Source organism: Crocodylus siamensis, chromosome 2 (assembly GCF_052110815.1).
Source record: "Crocodylus siamensis isolate JL-2025a chromosome 2, ASM5211081v1, whole genome shotgun sequence".
In the NCBI taxonomy this organism is placed as follows: domain Eukaryota; kingdom Metazoa; phylum Chordata; order Crocodylia; family Crocodylidae; genus Crocodylus; species Crocodylus siamensis.
The window spans coordinates 31,682,869-31,698,789 of record NC_143396.1 but is presented as its reverse complement, the minus strand read 5'-3'; the positions used below and the strand labels follow the sequence as shown (position 1 = coordinate 31,698,789).

Sequence of the window (15,921 nt, the reverse complement as noted above, 5' to 3'; positions counted from 1 at the left end):
TAAATGGAGCTAAAGACAGGGGGGAAAAAATCCTCAAAGTCACAGGAAACCCCCCCCCAAAAGGCTTGTAAAGCTAAGCCCAAAAGAACAGAAAGCACTTGGGAGTTTAAGGGCAAAGAGTGTCTGTCTGGTTTTATTAAGGTCTTCATGAATAAAAAGTTCAAGGACTACACCTTCACAGCTCACAATGCCAAAGGCTATGATGGTTACTTCATTGTTAGCCAGTAATTGAAGAAAAAATGGGGATGAAACTAATCACTCGGGGTAGTAAACTCATGTGCATTGAAGTGACCAGGCTAGGCATCCGTTTCATAGATTCTTTAAACTCTTTGCCAGTGAAACTTAGCAGGCTTCCACAGGCAATGGGGTTTGAAGGATGCAAAGGTTAGTTTCCACATTCTTTTAACACAGCAGAAAACCAAAATTGTGTGGGGCCTCTCCCAAAGATGGAGTTGAAAATAGAATGTCCGGTGAGAGAGAACAGTTTTTAGAATGGTATCAGAATAACTGCGATAAGACTTTTGACATGCAAAAGGAGTTGGCCTATTATTGCCAGCAGGATGTAAAAATCTTGAAAGAGGCCTGGTGCCTCTACAGGGATGAGATTATGAAAATGACATGGTGGGTAGACTGAGTGAAAGTAGATGGTGAACTCCAAAATGTAGAATGCTGCATAGATCCTTTCCAATACACTACACTGGCCTCCGTCTGCATGGCCATGTTTATATTTTTGGAACCGCAGACCATAGCGCTTCTTCCCCCGGACAACTATCACAGACAGAAAAAGAGGTTTTCAATTTCAACCCCATCTATTCAGTGGCTAATGTACATTTCGGAGAAAGAAAATGTTCAAATTCGACATGCCTTACCAGGTGGGGAATTTCAGGTAGGCCCCTATTTTTTAGATGGCTATGTCAACATTGATGGGGAACCTATGGTGTTTGAATTTAATGAATGTTTTTCCAGAGTTGTGTCACTTGCTACAATGAGAGACCAGAACCCACTGATGGGGACTACCTTCGGGTTTCTGAATTATCAGGCATTGCACAAGACCGATTATCTGGAGAGAGGGGCTACCGTTAGGACCATTTGGGAGCATGAGTGGAGGGCTCTCTTAGAAACGGATGGGGAGCTGGCAGATTTTTTAAACGGAACCCTGCTGACTTCATCACTGGTGCCTAGGGATGCTCTTTTTGGAGGGAGAACTAATGCCATACGTCTATATTACCAAAATAAACTTGGTGAACAAATACACTATTACAATTTTACCAGTTTTTACCTCTTCATAAACAAAATGAGGGAATACCCTGAAATCATTCATGACAATTTCCAACCCCTGTTGAGCTATTTTGGAAAAGCCAGGTTGAAACTGTACCCACTGTGAAACCTTTTTTTCCCTGTGCTACCCACCAGGGTGAATGGGAAACTTATATTCACGCTGTGCTGCCTCTGCGCGGAAACAAGACAGCAAAAGTGCGACCACACTGATGAAGAGAGGGCCCTCCTAGGAACGTGGTGCACACCAGAACCGAATAAAGCTATCGCCAAGGGGTACAGAGTAGCTCAAATCTATGAAGTCTGGCGTTTTGCCGAGAGGTCTAGCACCCTTTTTTCACGGTACGTAAAAATACATCTCCAACAGAACCAGGAAGCCTTGGGTTACCCTGCCTGGTGTACCAACCAAGAAAAACAAGAGAGATACATGGCCAATTTTTTGCACAAAAAAGCGTGAACTTATGGCCAGAGCATATCAAACCCAACCCCACAAAGCGCCAAATAGCAAAATTGTTTCTAAATTCTTTGTGGGGTAAATTCGGCCAGAGAACCAACTTGCCCAACATCATCATCGCTATAAATTCGGCCAGAGAACCAACTTGCCCAACATCAGCATCACTAGAGACCCTGAAGAGCTCTTTGGCTACCTCTTTCCTTCCACCTATGAAATTTCATCTTGCAACTTTATTGATGATGAGGCAGCCTGAGTGTTTTGGAAGCATGCCAAAAAATGTTACATGCTCTTGGGTAACACAAACTTCTTTATAGCCTGTTTTACCACCGCTTATGCACACTTAAGAGTTGCACAAGCTGTTAGACAGCTTGCAAGACCAGTGTCTGTACTAGGCCGCAGATTCTGTGATATTTGTGAGCCGTGAGGGAGATTGGAATCCCCCGCTAGGCGATTATTTAGGTGAGCTCACCAGCAAAATCCCACCAGATAAGCACATCATAGAGCTTGTGTCGGCTGGTCCGAAAACTTGTGGGTACAAGTTGTCCGGGGAAAGGTTTGCTTGAAGGTCAAAGGGATTTCCCTGAATGTAGCCAACAGTGAAAAAGTCAACTCTGAAACCAGGAGAGATCTTGTTCTAGATTATGGGGCAAACCTCACTGGGGACACTCCTAAAACAACCGTGATACAACAGCGCTGTATCGTCAGGAACAAAAGCAAGTGGATGATAGATATCAAAGCCTTGAAAAAAACACTGAAAGTCGTTTATGACAAAAGGGTCCTAACAGAAAACTTTAACAGAGTGCCCATGTAGGGGGGATTTCTTCTTTGCCAATCTTCATATTTATGTTGGCTGGGAAATCTGGATGTTGACTTCAATTGGAATTAGTTGAGTATTGGGCTGAGAGGAAAAAGAATCATTATTGATTACAGAAGTATATTGCAACTGATAATTTAAAAAAGGCATTTTCTATGTGAAACACTTCCTGGTGCAGCAACCTGGAATATTCGGCATTTAGAGTCATATTAACCTAAATCACTTTAAAAAATATTTCCTCCATCCTTTCTTTTGGCCTGTGTAAATACAAGTTACAAATGTATATATTTGTTAAGCTAGAATACCCTTTCTGAGAATTCAAAGCATTTGATTTTGTATATGCTGAGGGTCAACATTTAACACCTGTACAAAATGGGATTATTATAAAGAGGGCAAAAATAGTAGGCAGAGATGACACTGCAAACATCTACTACAGATGCAGAGCCTGAGTCTATAGTGTAGGTCATTGGAAGCCCAGTCAGTTCGCTAGTATGCCTGTCTTTAATTGTTGCCTGATACAGATGATGATTACTGCAAGGAAGGAAGAGTATTTATTTATTTTATACCAAAAGTTGAAAGCAAGCCTCCTTCATCTGAAATCTTGCCAATTTTTAGGAAACGAAGCAGTTAATGAAGCTGAAGAATATATGATCATAATGAAATGAAAGTTGCATATGTAAAGTATTAAAGAAAATTAAAAAAAAGAAAGTTTGAGGAATGTTTTGTGTGGACTTAGAGGGTAGATTCAAGCTAGATATCAGGAGGTGCTACTTCACTGTCAGGGTGGCTAGGATCTGGAACCAACTTGCAAGAGAAGTGGTGCTGGCTCCTACCCTGGGGGTCTTTAAGAAGAGGCTAGATGAACACCTTGCTGGGGCCGTTTGACCCCAGTACTCTTTCCTGCCATGGCAGGGGTCAGACTTGATGATCTACTCAGGTCCCTTCCGACCCTACCAACTCTAAAACTATGAAACTATGACTCCCCTATGGTTTTTAAAGATGGATATGCGTTGGAAGCACCCCTTTTCTGTGGTTTTGGCTGCCCCTAGCAACTGTGGTAAAAGTTACTTTATAAAAAAACCTTCTGGATCATACTGATAAAATGTTGTCTGTTATGCCTGAGAATACCGTGCAGTGCCATAGCTGTTGGCAGCCTTTGTATAAAGAACTGCTTTGTAAATATCCTTTTATCAAGTTTGTGGAGGGTCTACTGGACAGTCTCAGTGATGACTGTTTGTTTCCTCCTAATAAAATAAATATGGTTGTAGTAGATGATTTGATGGACTCTGCTTGTGACAGAGGGAAAAAAATCGAGAAAGCCTTTACCAAGTATGTGCATCGTCAGAATCTTAGCATTATGTATATAGTTCAAAATGTTTTCTGTCAAGGAAAAAGAAGCTGCACTATTACCCTTAACACAAAATACATGGTTTTGTTTAAAAACCCCAGGGATAAGCTATAGATAGTGTCCCTGCTGCAGCAGATGTACCTGGGTAAGGCCCAGTTCTTTCTAGAAGCTTTTGAGGATGCCACTAAAACACCTTACGGGTATCTGGTGGTTGATTTAAATGCTTCTACCCTGGATGTTTTAAATTATGAACAGGGCTTTTTCCTCCCTACCAACTAGCTCCTTATTCTTTAAAAAAAAACAATGGGTGGGAATAAAAAGAGATGATGTTGTGGAGGCCTCTTCTTAGTGCTCGAGACAGTAGAAGGGGAACATGTCTAACGGCATAAAAAGAAATTTGGCTCTCTTAAAACTGCTTCTTCAATCCTCCCCACAGCACAGAAAAGCTATACTCTGCTCAGCCTCTGACAGTTTAGTAGCAGCCATTTCAGAAATTGCTCTGAACACCTTAAAAGGAAACTTCCCTTTGACACCACATCAAATTCACGTGCTGATCATGTTAACTATGGTGGGCAAAGGGTATTTCTGCTCTCAGGTTCCCAGTTTTAATTGGTAAAATTAAATATATTAGTTCTATATCTATATTAGTTACCTCAGCAGAGTCCCTTGAGACTGAGTTGTCCATGCTCTCCATGGGCGGTTTTGATACGATCTGCTCAGGTTCTGTCACAGTCCTTGGTCTTGTTTTGGTAGACTTGGCATCCATCTCACACTCCTGAATCTCCTCCATGTCTGCCCCCCCATGTCTGAGCACAGTCTCAAACAGAGAGGTCGTTTGGGAAAGCAGATAGACCTGGTGGGGCTTGCAGCCTAAATCCCAACCCCTCTACTCACTCCAATTGGTTTAACGTCATTCTTGGGAGGTCCAAGGCCTCTGAACCCCCCCCCCCAATTGGTTGGGGGTGGTGAGGCGGGTTGTTAGAGGGGTCACACCATCCCACTGCCACCCCATAGGCCATGCCTGTGCTCTGGGGGGGGGGGGCTAGAGCAGTCTGGGAACCTGATAGGTCATAACTGTACCACGTGATCTAGGGTGGTTCTTGCAGCATGAGGGGTTGGGCTTTGGGGGTCTGCACAGGCTGTCCTTCTGATGTCATGGACCGTGTGGTGATGGTGTCACACACCACATGACTAGGGGAGGGGGCAGAGTTGCTGATGTTACACACCACATGATGGGGTCAGGGGGTGAGCTGATGATGTCACACACCATGTGACTGGGGTCAGGGGTAGTGACATCGCACCATATATAAGGGTTAATGGGTAGAACTAAGCATGCAGGACTTCCGGTCCTGCCCACCTGTCACATTTGCATTGAAGGGTGGTGTGCCTATATACTACTCATGACTATAAGAATTTCTGCAGGCATGTCTGTGTTGTTCAGGGGTTGGACCTCTTCACACTCCCTTGACACACATGTTAGCAGAAGTCTGTAGTATAGCCATGGCATATGTCTTTTCCATTTGAAACTCATTTCATAATGTGTGCTTTTTATTTAGCCATGCTTCTTTCAGCATTGTGGCTATAGTAGAGGGGCAGGCCTCTCTGTATAGTTCTTGGAGATACTGAGCACATCTCTGAGATGCTGAATGTTCTCAGTTCTTACAATCACAGATTAAAGGTGCTATAGATTTAGACTGGACCCTTGTAGTAATCTAATCTGACCTCCTGTATGAGAGAGGCCACAGATTGACTCAGTAATTTCCTTATCAAGTTTACAACTTCTATTGTATCTTTCGGAAAAAACACAGAGTTTCAATGTAAAGATATCAATCTACCACCTCTTTACACAAGTTGTTCCAATGGCCTTATTTGTGCCTTTTCCCTGGCTTTAACTTCCTGCCAACAGGTCTTTTCCATTAAAAAGCAGTCTACTATAAGAAATCTTCTTTCCATGTAGGAACTTGTACGCATTGTTTTTAAGTTAATTCTTAAACTCTTCACTGACTTCAATGGCTGTTAAAGTCCAGAAGTAAGTGTCTGAATAATTAATTCATTTACTGCTTTTTTCTATTCACTCTCCCATCTCATATCTAAGCAGATAAATTATCATTCTACTGTACTACCTAAGGCATCTTAATTAACAAAAATACTTATTGAAACTATGGCATGATGAAGGCTTGTTGCTTAGGACAACTTTTAGCAACCTTAAGAGAGATAACAATGAGTTATGCTGGGTTTATTTAGCAGATAGCTAAAAAAATAAGAAGATATTATATTTTAGAAACTTGAATTTTCTATACTGCCCAGCAATGTGTAGAATATAAATGTGTATATAGTATCTACACACATATATATGTGTATATAGTACTATATATAGTATAGTACAAGTGTAATTATAGCATTTTCTTATTAGAAACCTTCATTATACACCACAGTATTATTTTAATTCTAACCCCTTACTTTTATATGATAGTGATGTTCTGAAAAAAAATCCACTTTTGAATGAAGTTTTCCTTTTGTTTTAATCCAAAGATTATTTAAAATGTCTTAGCAAAATCTCTTCACTCATGTTTTACTCACATGAGAATATTTAATATATTGTTAAGAGTTTTGTGTTACACAACTTCAAAAGTGTAAACTGACCTACACCTGCATTGGCTTGGGACCAATTTGGAAATAAATTACAAAAAAATTAAATAGAAGGGGTGCCTACAGACAGTGCTGTAATTTAGAGCACTTTCTATAGCACTATATAGTTACAGCGATCTTAAACATGACAGAAGTTCACTGTTCGGTGGAGGAGGCTCCCTCCCTGCATTTTCCAAGGTAGGAGGCAGAAGGTGCTCCACAGCTGCCTGGGACTTCTCCACTGGTCAGAAATTTGACTCATTTTTAAAGTGTTATAAAGCCATGCACTTCAGTTAAGTCATAGCAATAAAGCATTTTAAAGGGCAAAAAGCAACTTCTGTACATACCCAAGCATATTAAAAATTAGAATATCTATTTTGCAACTGTGACATGGCATTTCCATTTTGTTTTGATTTACAGTAATTGTTTATAGGACTGCAAGAAAACAAGAAAATGCATAACACTGACACTGGTTCTGCAGCTCTTGCTTTCTATAATGCCAGTTGCTACTGTGATTTAGGAAAGCACTTTGCTGTGTACCAATATCCACCCTTATTACAGTCATCCTTTCCTGCATGGATACACTTTTAAGTATATCCTCCACCAGTTTTGCAACTTTGGATGCAGACAGTGATATCACTGGGGAGATCGAAACAAAAAGCTCTTTTTTATTATTTTTTTCTTAAACAGGAAAATTCCTTTAATATTGCTGCCTATCCCCTTTTTTATGTGATGTGATGGGAAGGAAGAAGTGTCCAAGAAGTGAATCCGTTATTACTTTGCCATCTAAAGTTGTATCTCATAAACGCATTTCAATGGATGGTTCCATAAACATTTTTTAAATATTTTGTTAGATTCCTTTTTAATCACAAGGGGTAAAAAAATTCAAAAATGTAAAATTTACGCTTTTTTTTCATTTGGATAAAATGAAAGTTAAGCACTTTTGAAAGTCTTACTCAGGGTTAACTCTAAAAATCAGAATATCAGTTAATGAATATAAAATAAAAAAAAATCAGGGGAGAAGATTGTTTAGAAACTATTAGTAACCTGAAATCCAAAATAAACTATTAAACATTCAAAAAGTTTTATTACAGAAGTCTTATGTTTTCTTTAAAAGGTTTACATTAAATAGTATTCAGTAGAGGACACAGGATTCTACCCATGTAAGAAATTAAATTCAAATTCTATCAATCAGTATCTGTTAAAAGCAGATTGGAAATAACATATATTAATATAATGCAGATCTGTAGTTCTTATGCTGTTCTGCAAAACCAGCCATTCAGTGATTCAGTCTATTTCCCTAGCATAGCATCCTTGTTGGGTAAAATCATTAATCACTACAAGAATCCCTAAACTAAAACAACCAAATAGTGATGAAATCAGCAGACAAGGAAGGAGCCATTGTCATCCCAAACTGCAAAAACTAGATCAACAAACAACTCTCGTACACCAAGTATTGTAAGAAACTGAAAAAGGTCTTTACACCAGTATTCACAGGCGACTGGTAGGAGGTGCATGGGGGTACAGATGCCCCCTCTGGCGGGGCCAGTGTGCCCCCTGATGGCCAACACTGATGCTGTCAATAGGGCTGGTGCCCTCCTGACAGGGCCACCATCACTGATGGCTTCTGAAGGTTCCCGCCTAGATTCAGGAGGCACCAGTCACTCATGCCAGTATTCACCCTTGAACTCAAAGATACCAAATACTTTCTCAATCATTTCAAAGAAAAAAAACTATACAAACCAATGTCTTATCTGCCTTTCATTGAAACATTGTACATGCCTCCTAAAATATACAAACAAGAAAACCTTGAAAGACTCATCATATCCAACTGCAGTATCTATGCTGAAGAACCTTCAAGGTTAATAGCAACCATCATCTAATCCACTTATCACTCAAAGAAGTTTTCTACAAAACATAACAGGATTTCTCAGTAAAATCCACAACGTAATCTACCTTCCTGAGAAGACTGTATTTGCCACCAGGGACGTCACCAGGGATCCTGGTTTTCTCTGATTGAAAAAAAAATCCCCAAGTTTTAGATTTAAAAAAAAACCCCAAAATCCACATTTTTAATATATAAGTGGTGTTTCATTTTGATCACAGAAATACGTATTTTGGTTTACCTTTTTTATTCCAAAAACATGCGATTTTTTTTTTAATCAGAAAAAACCAGGATCCCTGGACATCATTACTAATGCCCCCTACCTGGAAAACATTAAAGCCTTACTGAACCATGGGCAACTCAGATTTCAAGCCATAGTGAATTGCGTAACTCATCTGTTTTACCTCACCCAAAAGAATTTTACCTTTTAACAGCTGGCTCTGCAAAACCATGAGTACAAGGATGACCTCCCTCCAATTTGCCAACCTCTTCATGAGCCACCTTGATCCAGATTTGAAAGATGCACTGCTAAATCTGCCCTAAATCAACTGTATTTACCTGAATCCAGAACAAGATTTTTTCCACCCCAAATCAGCTTGGGGGTGTGGGAAGCTTCATCTTGGATGTGAGTGCCATCCTGGGGTGGGAGTGGGTAAGTTCCAGCTTTGGCCTCAAGCTCAGGGCTGAGGCTGGAGCTGAGCCACCCTCTGCCTTGAGCCAGGATGGCTCGTTTTTCATGGGAGGGGACATGTGGCCAGCAGAAGCATGGTGAAGAGCCTGCAGCCTGCCCCCTACTTGCCTCCCCCCATGCTTGTGCCTGCCCCCGAACTTCTTGCTCCCCTTCCCCTAGTTACCACTTCTTCCCTTACCTTCTCTGGTTCCTGTCCTTCCAGCTCCAACCCAGCCTTGCTGGGATCTGCTGTCCCTTCTCCCTGGCTGGGCTGGGCCAGCCTGAGGCCAGTATGTATTACATTGATTTATATATGGTATTTCCTAACTGGGACCATGCTACTGCCAACTGCCCTGGAGGAACAGAGGTGCAGCAGGAGGTAAGGGTTCAGGGAGGCAGGCGGCATAGGGGAGCAGGACACAGGGGAGATGGGCTGAATGGGGGACCAGGGAGTGGGGGAAGCAGGGAGTGGAGGGGCGAGCACAGGCATGAGGTGCAAGGGGTAGGGAACATGCACAGGCACACAGAGGCAGGCAGCAGCAGGGCATGTGGCAGTGGGCAGGCAGCATGGAGGGCTGGCACCTCACGGATCTAAAATCTGCCTTTGCCTACCAAGGATTATCCAGCAGAGAAATAGGCTGCATCACTGAATAAACCATGTGAATGTAATAAACTTACTATATATTACAACCCCCACCCCCAAACCAACTGCAAATTTTAGAAGCCAGTTTAAATATAGCAACTCTTCTTTAGTTTCTAACCACTTCCACTAATTATTGCTCTGTTACACAGGTTGGTTTCTCACTTCCCCTTTTCAGTGATCACTCTCTATCCTAGAATGTGGTTAAACAAAAGTAATTGTTTTAACTAATATTTAACTCAAACTGTATCTGCTGCTTTCTCAGACCTAAAGAAAGCTATTCTACACCTAAAATCTTATTGAACATCTCTCCTTACGTAAATAATTCTCTTCAAGTCTCTTTTGGTGACATAGGTGTAATTTTGTCTCTCACTGAATTGAGTTGTCAGTCCTGAGCTTCTCCTGCATAAAGTCACAGGAGACCTGGTTGAGGATACCACCTGGAATAATTGATTAACTGGTGTCTTTTTAACTGACTCAAGGGAAGCATGAGTTTTTGTACGCAACAACATATTTTGTCAGAAGCTTTCCAGAAAATTTCTGCCCAACTTTTACAGAACTACTTACAAAACATAGATGAAGGTTTTATAACAAGTCTGTTTTTTGTAATTGTCGGAACCAAATTTAAGAAAGGTGCTGGATAACACTGAGTTAAGCTGAACATGTACAGGCAAGTTAATGGAAAAACCCCAAGAGGCCAGTACGCATGCTCAAAACATGCCCCACGCTTGATCCTTTTGACATTTACAATGAGGTAATCTGAATTGGCACTATGCGCATGCCCAGTCTTGTTCTAGACAAGATGTAATTGAACTAGAAACTTCCATAGGGGAAGCCGTGTGATTGGCCACCTGAAACATACTTAAGGCCAGTGAGTTTCTGCCCACAGTGGAGACCAGACGAGAAGGAGACTAGACCAGATCTCAGCAGAGACCGCTACAGCGGAGACTGCCTCAGGCCTAGAATCCTGGTTCGTAAGAGCCATTGGTCTCCCTGCCACCGTCGTATCTCGGCGTACCTCCCCCCCAGAGAACGTTCATCTTTGTATCGACCACTTATTATCGACCATCCGTCCGTTCCGATTTTTATTCGCCTCTGTGAGGGAGCGGGGGCTAGGGCGGCCGTGAGCTCCCTAGCGCCCCCTACCGTCACATTAGGGTGACGTAGCACCCTCAGAATCTCGCCCGCCACGACTTTGATGGTTAAATATATAATGTGGAGGCTGCCAGTTTCCCTAGTGGACGGTAATGGTGTTCCTGTCCCTATTCCAGACTGGGGTATCTATGTGCGTCCCGCCTTAAGGGCTATGCGTGCCTCCAAACGTCCCCCTCAGCACGCCCCAAGCCTCGCAGCTGTTCTGGGGGATGTTTGTGTAGTCCTGCGCCCCTCGGGTGCCTTCGCTCCTTCGCTCGGGCCCCGGGGCTCCTCGCCCACCTGGCGCCCCTTTGGGTCGGGCTCCAATCTCTAGCCCGTTCCCCGCGCCCTGGGCCTGTCCTACTGGCGCCCAGCAACTTGCTGGAGCCCCCTGGGTCCGGCTCCCTAGCGTCGCCTAATACCGGCTCCCCCTTGGGCCGGCTCACTCTCGCCACCCTAGCCTCGGCGCCCTTGGGCCGGCTCGCTCTCGCCGGCTATTCTGCCCCTCTGGGGCCTCTACTGCACTCTCTGCATTTCGCCCTCCTGGGGCCTTGCCCACTCTGGGGCCTTGCCCTCTCTAGCGCTGACACCGTGCACCTCGCGCCCTGCCTCTGCCCCGCTCTGGGGCCTTGCCCTCTCTAGGGCTGACACCGCGCCTCGCGCCCTGTCTCTGCCCCGCTCTGGGGCCTTGCCCTCTCTAGGGCTGACACCGCGCCTCGCGCCCTGTCTCTGCCCCGCTCTGGGGCCTTGCCCTCTCTAGGGCTGACACCGCGCCTCGCGCCCTGTCTCTGCCCCGCTCTGGGGCCTTGCCCTCTCTAGGGCTGACACCGCGCGCCTCGCGCTAGGGGCACAGGCACTCGCAGCCGTGCCTGTCTCCTTGACTCTTCTCTGGGTCTGGTTGCCTCGCTAGGCCTAACACCGCCCTGATGGGCCGGGGTCTGTAACCCCACACACCGCGCCTCCCTGGCGCAATACAGTGCCTCTCTGGCACCGACAATAGTGCCCCTGGCACTGTGCCCCTACTGGGCACTGGGAACCCCCAAGCTGTGGGGGAGCTCCCGTGAGGCCTCCTCGCTCCCCTACAGCCTCACCCGGTCCTCCGGTGTAAACTGTAACTCAAACTCCAGCCATCTGGCTGTAACATAAACAGAGGCTCCACACGCCTAACAATAACTCCAAGCCCCGCCAGGGCTCTCAGTCCTACCTCCCATCAGGGTGATCCTGTTCCCCGCATCATCGCAGCCTGTTAGTGGGGTAAGGCTGCGACCACCAACTCAGGCCACTCAGCTCGAGCCGCAGAGCTCCTGCTCCTGCGGCAGCCAGAAGGGAACTGTGAGTCAGGCTCCGGCCTAAGCTGTTTATAAAGGCCGGGCCCTGCCCCCTTCTGGCCATGTGACCCACCTGGTTGCCCTGGTGACCTGGCACCTGAGCTGCCTGGGTGATTGGCAGCTCTGCCAATCACCCTCACAATCACGGGGCACCTCCGTGGCTCCATGACAGCCTCGAACTGATTACTCGTTTACCATGTTCCGGTCACCTCGTTCTACAGTTCCGATTACTCGTTCGACTCATTCCGGTTATCTCATTCATCGTTATCATTACCAACTCGGCCTCGTTTCTCATTCATTGTTTTTTCGTACTGTTTGTAACCAAGCCTGACTTGACCTACGCTACATCTCCACCTCATGGCGTAAGTAAAGAGAAAAATAAAAGCAATCTTTTGAAACCGCACGTGTCCTGACCGCTCTGACTCCTCGCCACTAATCCCACCTGTTCACTCATCTCTGGCCCACCGTGACTTTCATAGACTTTCATAGACATTAGGGCTGGAAGAGACCTCGGGAGATCATCGAGTCCAGCCCCCTGCCCAAAGGGCAGGAAGTCAGCTGGGGTCATAGGATCCCAGCAAGATAAGCATCCAATTTACTCTTGAAGGTGTTCAATGTAGGTGCTTGAACCACCTCCGATGGCAGACTGTTCCAGACCTTGGGGGCTCGGACAGTAAAGAAATTCTTCCTTATGTCCAGCCTGAAACGGTCTTGCAAGAGTTTGTGACCGTTCGACCTCATCATCCCTTGGGGCGCTCTGGTGAACAGACGTTCCCCCAGATCCTGGTGGTCACCCTGATAAAGTTATAGGTTATCAGATCGCCCCTGAGCCTACGCTTTTCCAGGCTAAAGAGTCCCATGGCTCTCAGCCTGTCATCGTAAGATCTGTTTTCCTGACCTCTGATCATGCGCGTGGCTCTCCTCTGGACTCTCTCAAGCTTCTCCACATCCTTTTTGAATTGTGGAGCCCAAAACTGGATGCAGTACTCCAGCTGCGGCCTCACCAAGGCCGAGTACAAGGGGAGAATGACGTCCTGGGATTTGTTCGAGAAGCATCTATGGATGCACGCCAGCATTTTGGTCGCTTTACTAGCCGCAGAATCGCATTGGAGGCTCATGTTCATCTTGTGGTCAATGATGACCCCCAAGTCTCTTTCTTCTGTAGTGCTAACCAACGTAGCACTGCCAAGCCTATAAAGGTGCTGCAGGTTTTTCCTCCCAAGGTGGAGAACCTTGCATTTTTTGGTGTTAAACACCATCAGGTTCTCGTCTGCCCATTTGCTGAGCTTGTCCAGGTCAGCCTGGATCACCCGCCTATCTTCTGGCGTGGATGCTTTGTCCCAAAGTTTGGTGTCATCGGCGAACTTGGCCAGTCCACTCCTGACTCCAATGTCCACATCGTTAATGAAGATGTTGAACAGTATGGGTCCCAGGACAGAGCCTTGAAGGACCCCACTGGTCACAGGGCACCATGATGAGTGTCAAGGCGCTCTCCGCACCGACAGTAATCAGAAAGATAGAAATGACAGTTTTAACATATAAGAACAACCTAGTGTGTCCACTTAATTTTTTTTCCAAGAAAACACCAGAATCTTTCTGTTACAAACAGTTCAGACTAAACCCAACTAAAAACACTGGTAATACTCATTTCACAGTTTTAATATGTTTTCAGCACTGTTCCTCAAATGTGCTTAAAAATCTATTGAATGATTTAATGAAACCAAAGTTTAAGGTTAAAAACAGTACATGAAACAATTCAGTAGGACCTATATTTGGCAGCAGGAAATTCACGTACAGTAAAACACAGAGCACAAAAGTTTTAAAGTCCATTAGATATCCCATTCCCTCAGCATTTTCATCAATGGACCCTGCAACCTAGCAAAGAAAAGATGAGATAATACTTAAAAACCTGAAAAAGTTGCTTTGTTTTGACTAAATTTTTTTGTTCTGGCCATCTGAGTTGGTTTTAATAGGGTTATTTATATAATGAATGCTTCAGTATCAGGACTATGAATTAAAAACCATTAGACAAAAAGACAAATACTTACCCAACAGCAGGATTCACAATTCTAATATATTCATAACACCTTCCAATTATAATGCTGTCCAGGTTAGGTGTTGTACCTTCACCTTTCCATTTCTTCCCATCTACTCCTGAAAAGTCCTTACTGAAAAGAAGAACTAAGAGAAGCAAGAAAAGGCTGTTCATTCTGAATCCTGGAGAACAGAAGTCCTAAAAAGAGATAAATAGTGAAGTCCAAATTGGAAGGATTAGGCTGCAACAAAGTTTTTAACACTTGTGATTATCTCTGTGACAAGTATCTTAGTACATAAATCATTTTAAGCAGTCAGAAAAAATACATTCTAGTTCCTGGAGCAGCAAAAAGAATACATCACTTCCTTGAAAAAGAAATATTTTCAAAGTTACAAAGACACAAATTAGAAATTCTAATAGTGCCATCTGGTGACAACTGTTTAGTATTACAATCCCGCTTAATAGAGAAAAGAAAAAGAAAACTTGTCTCGTATTATTATCAGGGATCTTGGTTTTCTCTGTTTAAAAATCACGAAATCTCTGATTTAAAAAAAACAACAAAATTTCTCTGATTAAAAACTCCAAATCCCTCATTCCCCACCCATAGCCCCCTGGCTCTGATGGTGCCCCTACTCACAACCCACATTCTGTCCCCAACCCCTGCTGGTGACCCTCACTCCCTATCCCCCAGCTGCCAGGGCTATGGGGCCAGGGACCTGGGTCCACAGCCCCTTATTCCCCCAGCAGCATCCAAGCCCTGGCATGTGGGATACTGGGCTGCTGTGGCACAATAGAGTATGGAGCTCAGCTCTCCTTTCCCCACGGGTAGCATGGCCAGTATGGAGCCCATGGTCGGGAGTGGATGCTGGCTGCCTGCTACGAGCTCAGGCTTCCTGCCCTGCTGCCCTCCCCCAAGTTCCTCTGTGCTCCAGTGGGTGGTACCCAGTGCAGCAGGACAGAGCAGGGTGGAAAAGCTCGATGCCACTGCTGTGAGCCAAGTGCCACCATGGCAAGGAGCCCCCTGCCTGCCCAGCAACAATGGGGGTGGTGGCGTGGGCTTCTGCATCCTGCTGCTGCTAGGTGGGCAGGAGGCACCTTGCCATAGCAGCATGGGGCTTGCAGTGGTAGCACTGCCTGGCCCCGCTCTACCCTGCCATGCCAGGTCTCACCTGCTGGGCTTTGGAGTCCCAGGGAGGGCAGCAGGACAGGGAGCCCTGATGCAGCAGGCAGCCTGCTCCTGCCCCACACACACATCTGTGGGGCACATCCCCTGCATGCCCTCCCTGGGACTGCACACAGCCGTGGAGAGCCAGCCCCACCCCAGCCCAAAGCCTCCATGGCTCACCAAAAGCATCCAGGAATGTCTCCTTGCTAAAAAGGAGGCTTACATCCAATGGAAAGAAGGGGTCATCACCAGGGAGGACTATTCTGTAGTTGCTCGGGGATGTAGGGGGGTAGTTAGGAAGGCCAAGGCAGAGATGGAACTGGGACTAGCTTCCCAGATTAAGGGAAGTCCTTTTTTAAATACATAGGGGGTAAAAAGAAGGTCCCAGGTAATGTGGGACCCTTGCAGGACACATTGGGAAATTTGGTCATCACACCAGACGGCAAAGCTAACATGTTTAACGATTTCTTTGCCTCTGTCTTCCTAAGTAGGGACCAGAACAGCCACCTCCCTACTGGGCCCCCCTCGGGCCCCGGGGGAGGCAC

General features: G+C 45.1%; 1 protein-coding gene across 1 annotated transcript in view; it reads right to left on the bottom strand.

Moving 5' to 3' along the window:
- Positions 1-14,560, bottom strand: part of BST1 (bone marrow stromal cell antigen 1) — a 43,364-nt gene extending 28,804 nt beyond the window's left edge. Inside the window, 1 exon segment of the mRNA XM_090035624.1 lies at positions 14,225-14,560. Coding sequence (XP_089891750.1) covers positions 14,225-14,385 — 161 coding nt within the window. The 5' untranslated portion in view covers positions 14,386-14,560.
- Between the last annotated feature and the right edge of the window lie 1,361 nt (positions 14,561-15,921).